Raw genomic sequence first — 14,933 nt, forward strand, 5'->3', positions numbered from 1 at the left:
AGGAGAGGAGGGGTCTCAGCTGGAGAGTAGAACTTGTTTTAGTCCTAAAGAGTAACTTAACTTTACCTTAAAAATACACTAACAGATTTCCAGCAAAGCAACAGAAGATAAACTTGAATTTCACTCAGTAGAGAGCAAACCCCCTGCCGAGGGTCAACAGCACCCTCATGGAGCCACATTTGGAGTCACTATATCTGGATGTATATTTGGATCTACACCAAATTGCACACACTCATAAATATCAGTCCCATCAAACATATCACGAAGGTTCTTTTATTTCAAAATTGTCTCAATCAAGGAAAAAAATTCCTTATACCATGATGCAAGATAAAGTGATACAAAAATTCCCCAAAAAATGACAGGAATTCTTCCTTGAGTCACGCCCCACCCTTCCATAGAATTTCACAAAAATCCGTAAGTGTTTGCGTAATCCTGCTAAAAAATAAACAGAAATCGTTACTTCGTTGGCAGAGGTAATGAAAATAGTTTTGCATGGTCAAAAACAGTTTATTACACAAATGAAATAGTTGTTAACATAAAGAGACTATTTCTGCGTTTGTGTTTGTGTGGGAGTGTGTTTGTGTTCAGTAGTCCAGTGCACATATGAGGGCGACTCCCCGTTTGATCCAGTGTCTCTGAGTTTGATCTGTAGGCAGCTCCACTGAGATTACGTAGTTGGTGGAATGGCCGGTGGTGGAGAGCGTCCCTACGAAAGCACACAGAGCAGTTCAGTGACATAACGAAGGCTGGACAGCAGTTTGTACTTTTCCTTGCCTGTGCCGACTTAAGTGTTTCTCACGTGCCAGCACAAGGTGTTGGCTGTGTGCTGCGAGTGGAAAATACAGTGCTGCATTTTCAGACGCTTCGTGAAACGTGATACAAACTGGAGTCTATTTTTGGGTGAGTAATAAAACCACCAAAAGGAGATGCACACAAACACTCCAGCGAGTGGACACAAACACAGAATCACACCGACAGAGTTCCTAACCTGAGCAGCAGATCCACAGACATGGGTGAAAACTAACGTTTGCTTTTTAAACTAAGCTTGTTGTAATATAGATGAATGCAGACTTACTGCGATGCTGTGTGCACAGACTCCTTCTGGAGTTTTACAAGTGTACATAGGCAAATTGACTTGCTTGTGTTGTCAGGTGCCTATACACTTGTGTTACTCATGAAGATTCCAGGACCTTAATGACTGAGAATCTTTACAGATTTGCGTACTGACCGGCACGTGTCAGCGTCTTGTAGATGGGACAGATGTAGACCCCGGAGGTCGGGGGTTGACGGTTGGGTTTGGGCTTCATCCAGATGACGACCATTTTTGTGTGGAGCTCCTTGGGCCTGGACTCTGTGAGCTGACATGCCTCATGGTCCCAGCGGGCGCCGTCCAGGAAAAGGCCGTGGATGTAGCAGCCAGCGCTTGGTTTCTCTGTTATCTCTGACTCTGACCTCCCTATGATCTGTGGGCAGAGGGATTACATTGGGTTGTAGCCTTATACCTAATATAAGTTAAAATATTTTCACTGTGAAATACAAGTATTGGCAGTAACTTATACTGCCAGACAAGCAGCCTACTGTCTGACCTCAAAATCAAAACCAATTGTGTCGATGGAGGCGCCACAGCGGCGGGCGTAATTCTGGAGGGCTCCGGTGAGAAAGGCCTGAGGGAAAAAAAAGCCACTAATCCAGAAGACAGGTGGAATGCCATCGGAGATCCACGTCCCCAGGAGGGTGATCCTCTGAAGCAGGTCTGACACCCAAGAGGCCAGAGGCTTCAGAGAGGGGTAGGCCTGGAGGGACGGAGATACACAGCCAATCAAAGAGATGTTCTTAGAAAGCGGAGCCTAAAATTAGAGCACTATACGATGGATGTGATGTCCTTGTCAGATTTGGCGGGATTTCAGAATATCAGTTTGAGTCAGGGTTTCTCTTTAAAAATGGCAGGATGAGCCACACTGTCAACGGTACGATGGAATATTACACATTAAAGAGATAAATATTCATCGATTTCTGAAATAAGATTACAGTAAAACGAGATACAATTTTAAGAATTAATTTGAAGTTGAGGTAAATTAATGATGATTAATATGAGAACAATGTTGGAATTTAAAGAGGTAATAAGCAGCAGGAAGAACTCTTTCTCAGTTGAGTTCCACTCCTTCTGGATCAAAAATCTTAAATACCAATGACATTGTTTCTTGGGAAACCATCAAACCCCTGAAAATACCACTTTGTTCTCAGAATATTATGACTTTATTACTCAAATCTATTTTCCCCCTTGAAGTGACCCTAATACTAGAGATAATTATATATGAAGGAAATTGTTAATACATACAATATTCCAACCAGCATTTAAATCAGAGGAGAACATGTAGATATGAACCTTTTTTGATGAATTTTCTATTAATGGACCTTTACCATACAACTGTTTTGTGTGAGACACAGTGTCTGACCACTGCCTCCTGCTAGCGATAGGAGAGGTCAGAAGAATAATAATGGAACAGATTTTGTCTTACCTTGGCCGTCCACATGCTAGGCACGGTGTTGTTGAACAGGCTGCTGGACATTAACTCCAGTTCTGATGACATCACCACTAAACCCTTCAGAGCCTTCACAATGTCACCAAGACTCTGAGCGATGACCTCCAGCAGTTTGTTATATCTGAGAGACACAAAACAAACACATGATTTTAACTGACCTGCTATCAGATTGTTGCCTCTGCCAAGGTGGTTTTCACTCCCGTCCATTTGTTGGTTTGTTTGTTAATTAGCAGGATTAAGATGTTTAAATTGAAATTATTATAAAGTTATTAGTGGCTAAATGCGTTCATAAGTGTGAAATTAATAGTCCCTGGCAATGCGATACTTTACAGAGCAGCAAAGAAAAGATAACTTAGAAAATAGTTTCAGAGATTTCTGTCATCCCAAACTCACTATACGGGAATTTCTGACAAGTTCCAGCAGACACACACACACACACACACACACACACACACACATAAAAGCTGTTATTACAGTGTTATAACAAAGACATTTAATTATGGTAAGGAGCTGACACTTTTTAAGGCTGCAATTTCAGCTTCGACTTGTCTCAAATAAAGACATTACATTACTAGTTTCACGTTTAATTGTTATTTTCTTAACCTGAGAAGTGAAATAATAGTAAGTTTAAACTGGCAGAATCACAGATCTGTTCTGGCTTCTTGACCTCACACTGAGCTGAACATTGTCAAAGAGGCTTTCAGTGAAGCACGGTTTCTTTCTCTGATCTCAAAGAATCCCAGATGTGTCCTCCTGCTAAGAGCTATGTATAAAAATACTTCAAATATGTGTGCATGGGATCCACTTACCAGATCCCAGTATGGCATGTTACCATCATGAAAATATGTTTGTACCATAGACAGTCATTATCGGAATTTAAAAATACATTTTGTGTCTTAGGCTGCTGGGGGTCTCTCAATCAAACAGTAACAACAGTCGAAGTTTGATGATATCTTAAAGTAATGGGTCAAGGGAGCTGTTGTCCTTACCACTGCTGCTGATTTTTCTTTTCCTGCTTCTAAGAGTAAGATCAGTTTGAATCTACTTTGTCCCTGAGGGAATATTTGACATGAGCAGCTACTGAGCAGAGTGCTATAAGGAGACATGCAGTGTGGCTTGCTGTGTGATTCCTATGTCAGGTTACCTGATGACCTCCTGGACAAGCACTGTGTTCATGGACTCCTCATAGAGGACCGGGTATTTTTCCATCACTTCCTGGATGCTGAAAGGCGGTGGGATTTTTTCAGCGATGCCCGCCACGATCTCCTTCACTATCTGCGGTACCAGAAATCAAGAATGAAACACAACAAGTCTCAGCCAACAGTCAAGGCCTCGAGAGAGATTGTTGCAATTAAATCTATACTCATAGTAACGTTATGCCCGACAGGCTACTCCACAGGTATCGGTCTGTGTATTTAGCTAATAATGTAAATAATGGTAAAAGTATCTGGTAACTAGGTACTTAATGACTGCACTGTACACACTGATAACATGAGCTATGACAGAGACAGAAACAGAGGAGCAAAGGAAATCAAATCATCAATTCACGCACCTCCTCTGGAGTTTTCCCCCCAGCAGACACGGCTCGCGGCTGCAGACGGACTATGGCTTCCAGCAGGGAGAAGGTCTCATTCTGGGCAAAGCTGATGTTTGCGTTGTCATGGAGACCAAAGATCTCCGGTGTGTCGTTGATGGGCAAACCACGAAAGTATTCCAAGTAACCCTGGGATCAGAAAACAGGTCAGGTCACTCGCTGACACCAATTAGTCATCATTTAGTTTGAGAGCCACGTGGTTCGATGTATATGTGATGTGACGTTTTTAAAACCTAATTTTCAATCTTATTAACCTGCTTGACTCAACACGTACAACGTCTCCTACTCTGTGACAGCAGATGTTTGTAATTATCTTTTCCCAACGTGATATATACTTACAGTCTCACATCTTACATTTCCATGTTTTGTGAGCAGCAGCAGGGACAGAAAGAAAGGTTTTTGTTATTGTGAACTAATCTAATCTAAACCTTGTTTTTTCTAATTTGTCTTTTTTTGTTCTAAACAGAAATAAGTGTTTATTTTGATGGAAATGTGAACCATTAATTCAAATTTTATTTACCTTTTCGATGAACCCTTTAATTTAGCTTATAAATATTGCTGAGGCAGTTTCAGCACATTAAAACATTATCTTCTTAACGTCATAGTATGTTTTAGCTCATATCCTGTGTCATTGATGACTGCCTTGTTACACATGAGGTTTGAATACCAACAGATGTGGTCAAAGGTCAATACACTGATCTTATCATGACTTCTTGAATGCTGTCTACATTCCGATGGCTTACCTTGATATCCAGGCCTGTGTCTATCTGCTGGTAGACTCCGGACGAGGAGTAGGCATGATTATCACAGAGAACAGCAGGACAATAGAAATCCTCCAACACACTGAGCAGACATCGTCTGTCCCAATCATCTGTCACACGGCCGCCGTAATTGATCTCGCCTGCAGTGTATTTCAGCACCTGGTTGGGTGGAGCACAAGAAGGGGGGCAGAGAGATGCTCACACATTATCTGACTGAAAAAAAATCTTGTTTCTTATTAAAAGCCCTGTTTATTTGAACTCTAAGCTTATATCTTTTAATGATCTTATAATGATAAAAAAAACACAGTTGCTTATAAAATTGAAGCTGGTGGCTTTAAAACAAATATGCTGAACAAGTAGTTGAACATAGAAACCAGCTTTCTCTCCCCCACCTTGTATGGGATGTCCTGGTACTCGTCCAGGAACATTTTGAGTTGGCTGATGCAGATGTTCAAGTCTCCGTCTGTGAACTCGTAGGGAATGTTGAAGCCCAAAGAGCCAAACTTCCTGCGCTCCAAAGCAATTCCATGGAACAGACATAGAGACAGGAGCAAAGACCTGAAGCTTGTTAACTGAGGAATAGAATGAGAAGCAAGGAGAGGATTAGGATGGAAGTAACTCTCCTCTTCAAAGGAAAGGATCATTCAAATGTACAACATGACGCTACACTAGTAGAAATCAAAACTGATCAAAACAGGTCCAAAGTTAATGATAAGGAGATGGGAGGTTGACTGGGAGGGAGACAGACCTTGGTGGAAGAGGTAATAAAATCATTAGTTAGCCTCAGGTAGGTTTTCTGCAGGTTGGCCTTTATGCCTTTGGGAGGCTCGATGGTCATCTTGGAACCATTTTGGAGAATGGACACTGGGAACTTGTTGCTGGGAAGACTTGTGAGCCACAGACGGAAGTCCTTGTGCACCTACGGAGAAGATTGGACATTTGCTGTTCATTAGAGTGTGGATAACTGACCCGGGCCCTCCGGACTGGGGTTCGGAAAAAACATTGAAATGATATTCTGGTTTGAGTCGGGTCATGTTGGCTGAGCTGATTTTATACACTGAACATGTCCACAATTGAGGAAAATAAGAAACACAACAAACAGTAGCTTACATTAATGACATCGGTTCGGGTTCAGACACAAAAAAACACAATGCCTGGTGGGTTTGGGTTAATCGGGCTCGATAGGTTTCTCTTTGATTTAGGCAGAAAAATCTGGTGCGAAGGAGGAAACCATCTAATTGGCAGATAAACGGTTCAGTATGAGTCACCACACAGAGTCTGTGTTTTTGTGTTTGTATGTGTATGCCCGTGCTCTTTTTTGTGTGTGCGTATTTTCTGACCTTTACTGGGTTGATGTTTTCGATGAGTCTATCCAGACCCGGCATCCAGCTGGGTGCCAGGTGACAGTTCTGGAAAAAGACCCAGTGACCTCTTTCCATGGCAGCATGCATCATGATCTCAGCCCAGGGTCCCTGCATCACACATTCAGAAGCAGGGGAGGGGCAGATGTGGAGTCAACAACAACATGAGTCGGGTCAAACATTTACATTTCCTAAAAATCGACATGGTATCACAATGACGGGAAACTTTCAGGAGGCGTCAGAGCGCTCAGTTCAATGAAGACAGGATGTTACAACAGTTTAGCACTCTCCAAAATGCTAACTCACATAATTACAACTAATGTGATAAACAGATGCTAATACCTATACCAGTCACAGGGGGAGTATATTGCTGGGAGAATGTTTGGCTGGTTACAACGAGCCTGTATTTATCCTAAACCCTTCACATGAGGTCATATCGTTGTTTTGTGAGGTCAATCGCTGCATTTGGAATTTTAGCATATGTCACAGCAGTATAACACATTGCCCCAGCCTTTGGTCAGAAGTAGAGAAAACAATTAGCATTTAGGTGGCCACTATTAACAAGACAAATGTCAATGGCCTGGTTCTGTGAGAAAGCTATTTATAGTGGCTATATCCCCGGGGTCAGAGAAAGTGTACAGAGGGAGAATCTGACCTGGCCCTGGCCCAGAGAGATTGCACTCATTTTCTTGGAGAACTGCATGAGGTCAGCAAATTTGTAGAGGTCGGCAGCAGGGTCGGTGCCAGGGGAGAGGACAAAGATGAGTGGAGTGAGGGTGGATGATTCTTTGAACACCACAGACAGGTCTGACGTCTGTGGAGAGACAGGGACAGAACAACTAATAAGCCTTAAATACTGCTGACACATACAAGAGAGCAAAAGTTCATTCTATGCTGCAAACATTAAATATTGTTTGCACTGCGGCTGACCCAGCCAAAACAAATGGAGCAGTTAGTAATGCATTAATGTTTCCATACTTTTAAATCACAGCGATAAGAACATCTCTGTGTCACTACATAAATATTGGTTTTAACATGAGCATAAAGGCAAAAAAGGGGAACAGGAGGGCAGCTTCTCGACCTGAGGTTCTATGAAGCGCTGTCCCAACTGAGCTGAGACAAAGTCCTGGAGGCCTTGAATGAGGCGATCGGACCTCAAGCAGCGCAGGATCAACAGTTTCTGGAAAGAGTCCAGCTCCGTGTCCCACTCCTCTGGGAGGGCCTCTCTGTAGGCAAACATAACCACACCTTGTTAAAAGGGCTGTTGCAGCTTCTGCACAATATAAATGAAGGAGAAGTGTGTTTTTGTGAACAAAGAGGTTATTAAATGCTTGCCTGTGAGGGTGGCTGCTGTCAAAAATCCTCCTGAAGCCCTGCAGATGATTGGGGAAGCTCTCTGCGAGTTTGCTGAAGCTGTCCAGGGCGCTGAGGCTCAGGATGTCCTGCCAGGCGCGCTCCGACAGCCAGCTCACCGCTGGGTTGGTCAGCTCTTGTGCAGGCATCCCTCCAGACAGCAGGTAGCGCCACTCAGCCTGACACAGATTCATTTAGCGCACAAGAGTTAACTCAACTTGCGTATCTGAATTAGTTAGAGAATATTAAGGAGACAAGCAGACAGTCAGTACGAAGCCACAAACTCCTCTGTTGCTCACCATGTCGATTTTGTTTTCATTCATCATGATGCGAGTGCACAGGAGGAAGGCGAACATAAGTTTGTGCTTCTCAAACAAACTGCGACACACGTTGCTGTACAGGCTGAAGGTGAAAAACTCATTGATGTTGACAATTCTCCTCGTCACTGTGTCTGTGAGGAGAAAAGTTCAGAAAAGAGTCATTAGCTAAATCTAGTTTGGGTGTCATGAATCACATCTGCACAGGCACAATTCTCAGTGTGCAACAAGAGAGAGCATCATTTACTGTGTGATTTATTTCTACCTGCTTTCTCAGAGTTGGCAATGCTTGTCATGAAGATGCCAAGGAACCACTCCAGAGAGTACTGGTACATGGGGTCAACACTGGACAGGTCCGATACACAGAAGAAGAGGATCTGCGAGCGCTCAGCCACTGGCACATACTCCAGACGGGTGGCATCAATATCCACTTCTGTCTCTTCTGCTGCCTTCACTTTTGCCTGTCGGTAAAATCAGCTTGTATTACTAGTAGAAAAATCAATGGTCAATTATGCGTTGAATGACACATCACTTGAAAAATCATATATGATGATTTCTAGGAGTTGTCAATGAGAAGAAAAAAAAGCTCTGGACTGTCTGACCTGGATTTCTCCAGCCTTTATCTTGGAAGCCTCCAGCACTTGGATGAGCTCCTCGTTGTCCACAGGGTTTCCCTCTGTGGAGCTGAGCCGGTGCAGGATCTCATCCTCAATTTCTTTCAGCTCCTGTTTCATCTTAGCGTTACTGACGATGAGCTGGTTTTTAGCCTCCTCCAGGTCTGGACGCTCCTCAGCCACGACCTGGCCCAGCAACTGGTCCTCTAGACCACTGAATACACACAGAAAAGCCTTTTACATAAACACTTACAGTCAGACTGAGAGTGTGTGGTTTTTCAGAAGAACTGTCAGTAACATTAACTTACATTACCATTGATAAAATGCTAAATATTGCATCCCTACCTCTCAGTGTCCAGTTGTACAATGAAGATATTTAAATAACAAAATATTGAATCATATCAACAGTTCTGTGTATATGCTTTATACGTCTTTTATCTACACATCTGGTTCTAGGGCAGAGTTGTGTAAAAACAGTTTTGTGTTACCTGGGTGACAGTGTGAAGTTGATGAGGGTGACTAAGGTAGAGATCTCAGGAGAGTAGTGTGGGTTTGGCAGCTTAGTAGTGATGTACATCCTGAAGTCTTCATGGTAAGGGACGACTGAATCTCCCAGTTTCAGCATCATGCTGCCTTGCTGCTTAAACGTCTGAGAGCCACAATGTAAGTTAAGCAGACCCATGTGTGGCGGATATTCAAACAACACTAGATTACAAGCTCTTTTCATCTGTAACAGATTTGTGTATACATACCTGTTGCAACAGGACAGGATCGAGAGCAGGGTCCAGCTCCTCTCCTATGTTCTCCAGAAGGCAGGGTTTACCAAAGCGAATTGTGTTTTCAAGACTGCGTAGGAAATCCCGATCACTGAGCTTTATAACCTCTAACCCATTGTTACGCTCCTAGGTAATAACAGGAAGCAAGCATGGATGAGCAGTGAATCAAATATAACTGCAGATAGTGACAAGCTTTTGAAGAAGTTGTAAGTGAGACTAAACTGTACTAGAACCTCTATTATATCTACATCTATAATATTGGTACTGGTCAACAATTACAATGATAACTATAAATGTGATGTTTGATGTGGAGACAAATATAAAAATATTGGTATTAGCTATTGTTTTGTCTTTTGTCTCATTGACACCTTCAGCAACTGTGGTCAGATCCGAACAGGCAGAGAGCTCCCTCACCATGTTTTTGATCCACTTGTTGGCTTGTCCCTGAGGATCAATGAACAGAGCCCAGCGTAGAGAGTACTGAGTGATCACACCGTTCTCCACTGAGAGGTTATCCTTTGGCAAACCCGATATCTATACCCACAGAAAAGACAAAATACGATGGAAATGTATGTCAATGACCACGAAAAATAAGCCAGTTGGTTGGTTTGATAATTAACAATGGTGATGTCTTAATAGGCCTTGACCCTGAAGGTCAGCTGACGACAGGTTGGATCGGACCTGCCAGGAGCGGATCTTGACTGGATCTGCTAGAGTGCTGATCAGGTTGGGTTCCTCAGTGTGTGGAACACCTAGTTCTTTGAAGCAATGCAGCCACTCATCTGCCATGGCTGCTCTGTATTCTCCCTAAACATAAAAACAATGAACCTTGATGCAAATTACGCAAACATGCTGCACTGATTGTTCAGAAGTATTAAAGTGTTAAAATGTTGTGATTGTGACAGATATGGTTTTTTGTTTTGTCTACTGGAAAACCAAAACGTCTTGAGTCACGGACAACTTACAGTGAAGGGTCCCAGGTACGCTATGTATCCTGCAGATAGAAGCACGTCGCCGGCGACATTTTCAACCATGTAATCCAGATGTTGTACCGTTTCCTTCCAGCGCACTTTTTCATCTGCCAGTCCTCCAATAAGCTGCAGAAAAACATGCAGGTAGCCACTATCAATATTAAAACAGGCAAATGTATTGAAATATCTTGATATAAAAACACTATTCCTTATTGTTTAGCATTTTACATGTCTTTGTTTTTTAAGAGCAAATACTTCTTGTTACAGAACGTGAATTTCTGTATTTGCTTTCTTATGTGAGGTCCATATTTCTGTTTATATCCAACCTCTGTCACCCCTGTCCATTTTTTAATGGTTGGCTTGTTTGTTTTTAAGCAAGATTACACAAAAAATACTGGACAGGTATCCACAAAATGTGGTGGAAGGATGTGGAATGGGTCAGACATTTTTTTTTTATCGAGGTCAGTTGGCAGATCCAGGATTTTTTTCCTTCACTTTTTCCAACATTGTAAAATAGTAAGATGCTTTTCAAGATGTTCCTTTATTCCTCAGAGAATAATTTATGGATCTTGATGTAAAAAATTGTATACATGTTACTGTGTTAAATTATAGTTATATTTTCATATATATATATTCATATTTAAATGTTATATTTGGTTCTATTTATCATAAATAGAAACAAATACCCTGTATCTACAACTATCGTGACTAAAATGATTGGTTTTTTGAACATGTATTACGTTCAAACTCACTGCTTTAGGATACTGATATTTCAAACTTTGGTCTAGCACCCTTCTGCTCTCCTTCCTGAGCTGCTGTAATGCTAAATTAGGTTTTGTCTTATCTTATCTTATTCCTCCTACTGACCTTGTCTGCTCGAACGAGACGGGCCTCACACAGTTGATACTTGTTGTCCAGCTCGTCTTTCTTGGCCAGACATTTCTGGTACGTGGCCTGTAAAGTGGCGATACCGCCCTCAACCTCTGCCAACTTTGCATTGGCATCATCCAGAATTATCTGGGTCTCTGCTAAGTCGTCCTGGGCTCCCTTGAGAGCTAGCTGTACGAACATCAAACAAGTTCGATGTTTAGATCACACTCTTAAGTGAAGTGACATGAATTGAAATATATTGGTGTCACAAATAAGGTGACGGCTCAACAAGAACTTTTTACCCTTTTTGGTTCCACAGCCTTGGACACAAAGTGATATACATGCATGGCTCGCACCCACTGGCAAATTGACGTACAGGCCTTGGAAACCTTGGCAATTGCGGCTGGCTGGAAATCGTCATTATCCATGTAGGGCTGGACTAAAGTGATCACAGTATCTGGGATGTTGTCCTGCAGAAATGATTGGACAGACAGGAAGCGTCACGTCAGTGTCAACACCTGAGACGTAGAGAGCTATAAAGTCTACAATAAATTCTGAATGAGGCAATAATCCTGTTTTGTAGAGACTCTGTTAACATATATATTCGGTGACAGCAGTAAATCCATGTGCCTTACCTTATCATACTTGAACAGACTGTCCAGAAACTTGCCAGGGTCCTGTAATAGACCTTTTCCAACCTCCCAGTAGTCGTCAATCTTGGTGCCAGGCTTCTCTCCGGGTAACTTTTTAGGTTTGATGCCCTTCATAATGCACAACGCTTCCATAACTAGCCTCACCCCGTTTGGAGGTCGCTGCAATCCTCGTACCTGTGGAAAAGATGTAGTCCCAAGAATCATTCAAATCAGTGCGGTGGTAATTGGAGATTATCTATCTTCAATCATTATCAAAATCTCTGACCTCAGCGACATCAGTCTTATTGAGTGACTTGAGGCTGGTGAGAGCAGAATCCAGAGCTGGCAGAGCCTCGTCCAAATTTTTCTTAGCATCTGCTGCGATGGCGCCGGCAATACGAGCTTTCTCTGACGCTTTTGCTTCCTCGGCCTGCACCGACCTCCGGGTCTCCTCTGCAACCACTGTGTCTTTCTGTCCACATAAAATGACAAACACAGGACACACAAAATGCACAGGTTATACAGTTCGGTTGGGATTACCAAGAAAACCTGAACATTTGTATATGTACAGAGGGATGAATATGTCAGCAGCACCCAGACTGTATAGACCGCAACCCCCATAAAATGACCGTCAGAGACATGTGACGCGCCTTAACCCATAAGTGGTTGAGGAACATTGATTTGAGCTAGTCTTTTGTTATAATTAAGCCTGGAATATGGTACAAAAATATATATATATTCTAATTCTGGAATTCACCACCTGACCCCTATTTTAGTTTATTGTGATCATCCAGGGAATCCTAAAATTTTGTAACCACTGCAATATGTAAGTGTCATCAGTGCAAGGAGAATGCATGAAACAGGTATACATTTTGTGTGTTGCTCATTTGCTTCCAGACCTGTAACTATTTCCTTACTTTTATGGTCTCCATGGTGGCTTCAGTTTCCCGAGTGGCCTCCTCCAAAAGAGGCCTCATCACCTCCAGTTCCTCCTGCATTTTGCTCACATCCTCTGCTGTGCGCAGGAGCTACAGGACCACAGATAATTATTGTCGGAAAAGAGGACTATTAAAAGAACCATCTCACTCAAGTGAGGGGAGATTAAAACCATCAAGAACAAAACAATAAGAGTTATTGTTTTGTTCTTTTTGCAAGGGCCTTGCCTTGTCCAGACCGGTCTTCATGCGCTTACGAGCGACGCATAGTTCCTGCTTCTTGCGTCCGATTAGATCTGAGAAGATTCGGAGCAGTTCCAGGTAGCTCTTGGGTGTGACATAGTTGTAGCGTGAAAGCTCAGCCAGGTACTGTTGGCACTTCATGGCCACCATCTGGTGGATTTTTACACACATCGTTGTCTGGAGAAGAGAATCAAAATAGTTTTAGATTCAGTTTTTCTGTTATTTACACCACAGGTATAATATAGTTATAATATTATAAAAAATAAAGTTTCAGAAACTAGTTTGATTAGGATAATAAAGTTGTTTGATTAGGATAATTCATCATTGATGCTGTGATATGTGCTGTCAATGTTGCATCAGAGTGCAGTCAATATGTTTCATCTTCCTCTTCATCAAAACCACAATGAGCCTGTCTCAAAGTGTTTGTAAAGTGGTTCGACATTATCTCACACATGCACGCATGCACAAATGCATGCACTCACACACACACATACAAACGGCCTCCTTACCAGTCCGTCCATGGCGGTGGGGCTGGCTTCTAGCTCGGGCAGATCATTGAGGAATGACGTGGCCACAGCCCGCAGAGCCTCCTCTGGCCAGGCACTGAACCAATCTATGGTGCAACATGTCACCAGTGAGGGAAACTGCCTCAGCCTGGAACGAAACACCTCACCGATGGGACTGCAGGAGAAGGAATGGAGAGAATATGAAGCAATAGCGTAAGTTGAGGAGGAAGAGTTACACAGAGATGGAGGATAAACCTAGTCCAATTGTTTTCATTTTCAACGTTACTAACCTCATGCAGAGCACAATGTGGATGTTACTGCGGACTCTCTTGATGTAGGCAGCCATGAGGTTGGCTTTGGTTGGCTGCTGCCCCAGGTCTAACACCACTGGCTTCATTGCTGCTAGGATACGCTCCTGCTCGTCTGATGCATACAGGTTGGGAACATCCCCTGAGTTCAAAATGTTGTTGATATCCTCCAGGAATGACTCACTCTTAATCTGGTAGGTTAACACAGAGGTAAGAAAAACTAAAATGGTGCCTTGTCTGACACATACCCACTTATAGGTTTTATTGAGATCTACATTGTTTTAGCTTTAATTTATATTCATTCAAAATAAGTTGAACAGTACAACAGGATCCCCCCCACACACACACACACACTAAAAACTATCAGTATGGTGTAGGTTAAATAATACTGTTGGTATCAGGTGGTAGAAAAACCTCTGCTTTTTACCTGTGTGTCTACAAAGAGGAAGGTGATCTGCTGGTCCTGAAGACCAGCTTTCAACATGATGCTTTTAATATCTTCCCTCCACTCTGGTTGGCCGTAGTTCTTGGCGAGCTCTATCTGGAAACAATCATATTCTGACCTGGAAATAAACAAAAACACTGTGAAGACAGGACCACAAGATCATTAAATCCCTGTATTGTTGTTTTTCCTTTTTTTAGGTAATAAAAACTGAAAACCTCAGTTTGGTCCTTTGATATATCAAAATGGCTTGAGAAACTGGATTTGGATTCATTCAAACTTTTGTGTTTGGCCATCTTACATATGTGACGCAAGTTTAGTCAGTGACTGGCGCCCACTGCCACCCACTCCCAGCAGCAGGGCATTGCCCATGGGCTGGCGCAAGATACGGCCGATACGGCATACATGCTCAATGGCGTCCATGAAGAGCACCAGTTTCATCTTGGTAGTGCTGATCTGGTTGTAGTCTTCCATGTATTCCTCCATCACCTTTGCCAACTAGATAATAAAATACATTTAATGCAGGGGATAAGCAGTCATTACAGAAACTGAATGAAGCATGCAGTCACATAATCAACAGAGAGAAGGATGCCATTATATTACACAAAATATCAATCAACCAATCAGAATCTGAATTGAGTGAATAGAGTATTTATTAGTGTTTCATCCATTTTATGTTTACGGGGAAATAAAAAAACATTGTATGC

General features: G+C 42.4%; 1 protein-coding gene across 1 annotated transcript in view; it reads right to left on the reverse strand.

Moving 5' to 3' along the window:
- Positions 1-253: 253 nt before the first annotated feature.
- The window catches only part of dnah1 (dynein, axonemal, heavy chain 1), a 29,801-nt gene continuing 15,121 nt past the window's right edge, over positions 254-14,933 (reverse strand). The window contains exons 47-77 of the mRNA XM_062396631.1: positions 14,528-14,724; positions 14,212-14,347; positions 13,767-13,975; positions 13,480-13,651; positions 12,956-13,147; positions 12,710-12,820; positions 12,079-12,264; positions 11,796-11,987; positions 11,463-11,630; positions 11,158-11,349; positions 10,285-10,416; positions 10,001-10,126; positions 9,734-9,853; positions 9,296-9,445; positions 9,032-9,192; positions 8,532-8,757; positions 8,195-8,390; positions 7,912-8,063; positions 7,595-7,791; positions 7,341-7,485; positions 6,915-7,073; positions 6,239-6,370; positions 5,647-5,817; positions 5,291-5,470; positions 4,881-5,057; positions 4,096-4,266; positions 3,688-3,818; positions 2,520-2,664; positions 1,587-1,793; positions 1,229-1,463; positions 254-706 (exon numbers count right to left, since the gene is read on the reverse strand). Coding sequence (XP_062252615.1) covers positions 585-706; positions 1,229-1,463; positions 1,587-1,793; positions 2,520-2,664; positions 3,688-3,818; positions 4,096-4,266; positions 4,881-5,057; positions 5,291-5,470; positions 5,647-5,817; positions 6,239-6,370; positions 6,915-7,073; positions 7,341-7,485; positions 7,595-7,791; positions 7,912-8,063; positions 8,195-8,390; positions 8,532-8,757; positions 9,032-9,192; positions 9,296-9,445; positions 9,734-9,853; positions 10,001-10,126; positions 10,285-10,416; positions 11,158-11,349; positions 11,463-11,630; positions 11,796-11,987; positions 12,079-12,264; positions 12,710-12,820; positions 12,956-13,147; positions 13,480-13,651; positions 13,767-13,975; positions 14,212-14,347; positions 14,528-14,724 — 5,190 coding nt within the window. The 3' untranslated portion in view covers positions 254-584. The remainder of the gene's footprint in view (positions 707-1,228; positions 1,464-1,586; positions 1,794-2,519; positions 2,665-3,687; positions 3,819-4,095; positions 4,267-4,880; positions 5,058-5,290; positions 5,471-5,646; positions 5,818-6,238; positions 6,371-6,914; positions 7,074-7,340; positions 7,486-7,594; positions 7,792-7,911; positions 8,064-8,194; positions 8,391-8,531; positions 8,758-9,031; positions 9,193-9,295; positions 9,446-9,733; positions 9,854-10,000; positions 10,127-10,284; positions 10,417-11,157; positions 11,350-11,462; positions 11,631-11,795; positions 11,988-12,078; positions 12,265-12,709; positions 12,821-12,955; positions 13,148-13,479; positions 13,652-13,766; positions 13,976-14,211; positions 14,348-14,527; positions 14,725-14,933) is intronic.

The sequence above is a fragment of the Platichthys flesus genome, chromosome 2 (assembly GCF_949316205.1).
Source record: "Platichthys flesus chromosome 2, fPlaFle2.1, whole genome shotgun sequence".
Taxonomy (NCBI): domain Eukaryota; kingdom Metazoa; phylum Chordata; class Actinopteri; order Pleuronectiformes; family Pleuronectidae; genus Platichthys; species Platichthys flesus.